This window comes from Myotis brandtii, unplaced genomic scaffold (assembly GCF_000412655.1).
Source record: "Myotis brandtii unplaced genomic scaffold, ASM41265v1 scaffold583, whole genome shotgun sequence".
Taxonomy (NCBI): Eukaryota; Metazoa; Chordata; class Mammalia; order Chiroptera; family Vespertilionidae; genus Myotis; species Myotis brandtii.
Window position 1 is genome coordinate 384509 of NW_005370191.1, and position 4406 is coordinate 388914.

Here is a 4406-nt window from a genome sequence, read left to right on the forward strand (position 1 = left end):
CAAATGCAATAACCACTTCCTTTAGTACCATAATCTCATCTTCAGTTCCCATTATAACAATGTCCCCTTCTCCTTCTTACACCAGTGAAAATTCTGTGCCCGTTACTACTACTAACCTTTCTCCTATCACCTCACATTCCTTCAGTACAGAAAACAAAGGTTCTTCTGTCCCCGCTTTTCCTACTTCTTCACCTTTAACTACAAGAACTTCTCCATCCGTGTCTTCTACTATAACCTCTTCTACTAAAACAACCACCACTTTTACTATTTCCTCCACTACCCCTTGTCCAGAATTTATAACAGTTACAATAGTGCCTTCTTCTCCCACTACTCCATGCATAGAAATTGATTTTAATGGTAAAGTTACTTCTACACCCACCATTCCATTATCAGTGTTTACTTCTACTACTGAGTTTGCCACCACCCCTCCTAGTTTCACTAGTATGACAACTGTATTTCCTACACATATGGACACTTCTACTTCAGTTCAGGAAACTGCCCCCACCAGTATTATAACTGATGCTGCTAGTTCTACCAGCCCTGGGACTGTCCCCATTAACACAATTTTGACGAGCACACAAAGACCCACCAGCGAGACCTGGATGAGCACCACGTCACGTGTGTCCAATTTCAGTAGCTTCCCACCAACCATGAAACCAAGCAGCAGCTTTCCAACTGCCATGATGACGTCAAGCAAGTTGACAGACCCAACCCTAACCACCAACAGGACTCTAGAGACATCGGTGGCCACCACTCGGACTCCCACCACTTATACGTCACCCAGGACAACTTCAACCTCTACTCAGATGACCACACAGTCTAAATTGACCACCACTGCAGGTTCGACATGCTCATTCCCCTACTAAATTCCCGTGTCACCAATGTCAGGCTCTTTTCTGAACTTCCCTTTCTTCCTGTGCTGCCCAGGCACCTGTGACAATGGTGGCACCTGGATACAGGGCCACTGCCTCTGCCCCCCGGGGTTCTCTGGGGACCGCTGTGAGCTCAAGGAGATCAAGTGCCAGAATGGAGGTCAATGGGATGGCGTCAAGTGCCGCTGCCCCAGTGCCTTCTATGGCATCCGCTGTGAGTTTGCCGTGGAACAGGTGGAAGTGGGTGAGTCACCAGGGTTCTGCCCTATGTACTTTCTCCTGGGAGGTGCCACTGACTCTCCCTGGGTTCAGTCCTGTGGTTGGCCTGGAGGCACCCATTCTCTTTTGCCCAATCCCTTCATCCCTGCCTTCTCTCCCATGTCCTCCCTTATCCCATCTCATGCTTCTTCTCTACCCTCACCCCCAGGAAGTGGCTGGGACCACAGTCCTTCTAGGGTCTCCTCCCAGCCTGGCTGCTCAGAGTTATATTAGTTTCTTAATTGCTGTTGTAACAAACTATCACAAACTTGTGGCTGAAACAACACAAATTTCTTATCTTATAATTCTGTAGATTAGAAGTCCAACATGGGTCTTGCTGGGCTAAAATTAAGGCTTCAGCAGGGCTGCATTCTTTTTCAAAGAATCCATTTCTTTGCCTGTTCTACCTTCTGGAGCCTTCCACATTCCTTATCTCAAGGCCCCTTCTTTCCATATTCAAAGCCAGCAACACTACATCTGTGACTTTTTTCCATACTCACATCTTCCTCTGGCTGATTCTGACCTTCACTGCTCCCTCTTCCACTATTAAGGACTTTGTGATTATATTGGGCCTTGGATAATTGGTGTTAATTTTTACATATTAAAGTGAGCTGATTAATAACCTTAATTACGTCTGTAACTTTGGTTCCTCCTTGCCATGTAGCATAACATATTCACAGGTTCTTGGCATTAGGACATAGGCATCTTTGGGGGCCATTATTCTGCCTCCCATTGGGGCAGACAAGGGAGAGACCACAGGCTTGACTTCTGTGCATTCTGACTTCATTCTTTCTCCCATCTCAGGAAAACTCATCTCAGAATTCTTACCTCTCTCTCTCTCCTGCTATTCAGTTAGTCCTCAGGGAACATGGAGAGGGGCCATGGGAGGAGCCTCTGGGTTGGGGTGATGATGTCAGACAGGAGTGGAAGATCAAATGACAAGAAAAGGGCTTGCTGTGTACAGAGACAGTGGACGCTGAAGTGGGCATGGAGGTGTCTGTCCAAAAGGAATTCTCCCCGGAACTCCATGATAACACTTCCAAGGCCTACATGGATTTCAGCAACACCTTCAAGCATCAGGTGAGGGGAAATAGGAGGGGACTCATGGGTTCTCACCTGGAGCTCAGCTTGGGCCCCTGGTGATCTTAGGTCTGGTGGTTCAAATGTGAGCCCAGGGACCCTTGGCATTTCAGATGCAGAAGGTTTACCAAAACGTGCAGGGGTTCAAGGATGTGGAGATCCTGTCCCTGAGGTAGGAGACTCTTCTGGGGCTGTGGAGGTAGTGCTGGGGGCGGGGAGGGGGTGGTGTGTGAAGAAAGGCTGGAAAAGCCATCACTTGCTTTTGGAATCATCAAATTTCATAAAGAGAAGGACGAAAAGAGTATGCAAGGGAATTACTCCATGGCATATTTTTTGAGATAATTTTCTGGGGCAATTTCTCTGTAAGAGGGATGCCATCCCTACCTTTTTTTTATAAACATATTTTTTTAAATTTATTTCAGAGAGGGAGAGATAGAATCATCAATGATGAGAGAGAGTCATTGATTGGCTGCCTTCTGCACACCCCACACTGGGGATTGAGCCCACAACTCGTGCATGTGCCCTGACCAGGAATCGAACTGTGACCTCAACCACTGAGCCACTGTGGCTGGGCGCCATCCCTACTTTTTAAGTGTATTGGAAGGAGAGGGATTGCATGGGACATGTAGGGAGTGGTGCCTGAGGGTTGGTGGGAAGCCTAGTATCTGGACTGTAGCTGGTCTGTCTCTGGCTGGCACCTGGTCTGCTGGGTGGGTCAGCATGAGCAAGATACTGCGCCCAGGATGGCCTGGTTTGGTAATGGCTTGAGGCAATGCAAGAGAATGGCCATCATTCCTTGTCCTGCCTTCCTAGGCTGATCACCTCAGGGATGCTGGCAGCTCCTCTGAGCTGTCGGGAATTCCAACTCATTGCCTCTGCTCCCCTTCCTCCCAACACCTGTGCACCCATGGTTTGTCCTAGAGGTGTCCTACTAAGGATCGTTGTGCCTCAGGCCTGGCCACCTTTTAAGATTCCCTGACCCCCTTGGTTCCCTCAGGAATGGCAGCATCGTGGTGGACTATCTGGTTCTGCTGGAGTTGCCCTTCAGTGTCCAGCTGGAGAACGAGTATGAGAAGGTGAAGACAGTCCTGAAGGAGGAACTCCAGAATGTCACCCAGGATCAGGACAGCTGCCAGAACGACAGTGAGTTGAGGCTGGGGGCCTTGGGCTAGAGGGAGGGGTCAGGGTCACAACCACCATCCCAGTCTGCTCCAGCTCAGACAGGGGCCTCCTGGGCTCAGGTGCCAACCCTGTGGTACCTCCAGCAGGTTTTGAGAAGGGACACAGGCCCACAGCCAACTGGGTCAAGAATGGGGCTAAGAAGGAACTTGCCAGAAGTTGGGTGCTGGGTAGAGACCCCTTGACAGTTCTTAAGGTTTCCAGGATGCCTGAGGACCCCTGATTATTCCAGAGACATGAGGGAGGCCAAATAATTCTTCCCGTGAAGCCCATCCATACATTCCTCTTACCGACAAAGCCCTTGCTGCCCTTCCCTGTGTTTGCCCTGCTTCCCTGGCCCTGAATCCTTGACTTCTCCTACCCAATTCCACTTGTGCTTGTGTCCCCCAGCCCTGTGTTTTAAGCCTGACTCCATCAAGGTGAACAACAACACCAGGACGGAGCTAACTGTGGAAGGTGAGGAAAGGCCTAAGTGGCCCCAGGAAGCCATGACCCCTCCCCCAGGGACTTCTGCCCATTGGAATTCCCTGGGGAGGATGGGGAGACCTTTTGGGGAGGCAAGTGATGTGGCCTGGGCAGTACTGCCCGTCCTGGAGCAGCAGAGAAGGTGAGAAGAGGGTGGGATCCTGGGGGACTGCCCTCCCTCATCTAATCCCAGGGTCTACCCCACGACACCCCACTCTTGGAAATATAACAATTTTCAGAATCATTATAACCAGGCCCCTGAGTAGAGTGGGTGACGTCGCTGTCTGTCTGCCCCTTACCCCCACCCCAGGCATCTGCCGCCGAGCCGCTGCCCAGGGGTATGAGGATTTTTACTTCCCCTTGGTGGAGGAGAACAGGCTCCGCTGCGTCACCAACTGCACGTCAGGCGTACCGGGCGCCATGGACTGTAATCAGGGCCAGTGCCTCCTGGAGAGGAGCGGGCCCACGTGCCGGTGAGGCCCGCACACAGGCTGGAGTCCCGCCCACAGCCCGCTGGGTCTACCAGTAGGCCCCCGCCCCAGCCCTGCCCAT

The 4406-nt window shown here is 51.1% G+C and overlaps 1 protein-coding gene across 1 annotated transcript in view; it reads left to right on the forward strand.

The window, feature by feature from the left end:
- The first annotated feature begins 1051 nt into the window (after nt 1-1051).
- The window catches only part of LOC102248982 (mucin-3B), a 5557-nt gene continuing 2202 nt past the window's right edge, over nt 1052-4406 (forward strand). The window contains exons 1-6 of the mRNA XM_014550146.1: nt 1052-1086; nt 2095-2210; nt 2324-2382; nt 3208-3353; nt 3780-3845; nt 4165-4327. Of these exons, the coding sequence (XP_014405632.1) occupies nt 2118-2210; nt 2324-2382; nt 3208-3353; nt 3780-3845; nt 4165-4327 (527 nt within the window). The 5' untranslated portion in view covers nt 1052-1086; nt 2095-2117. The remainder of the gene's footprint in view (nt 1087-2094; nt 2211-2323; nt 2383-3207; nt 3354-3779; nt 3846-4164; nt 4328-4406) is intronic.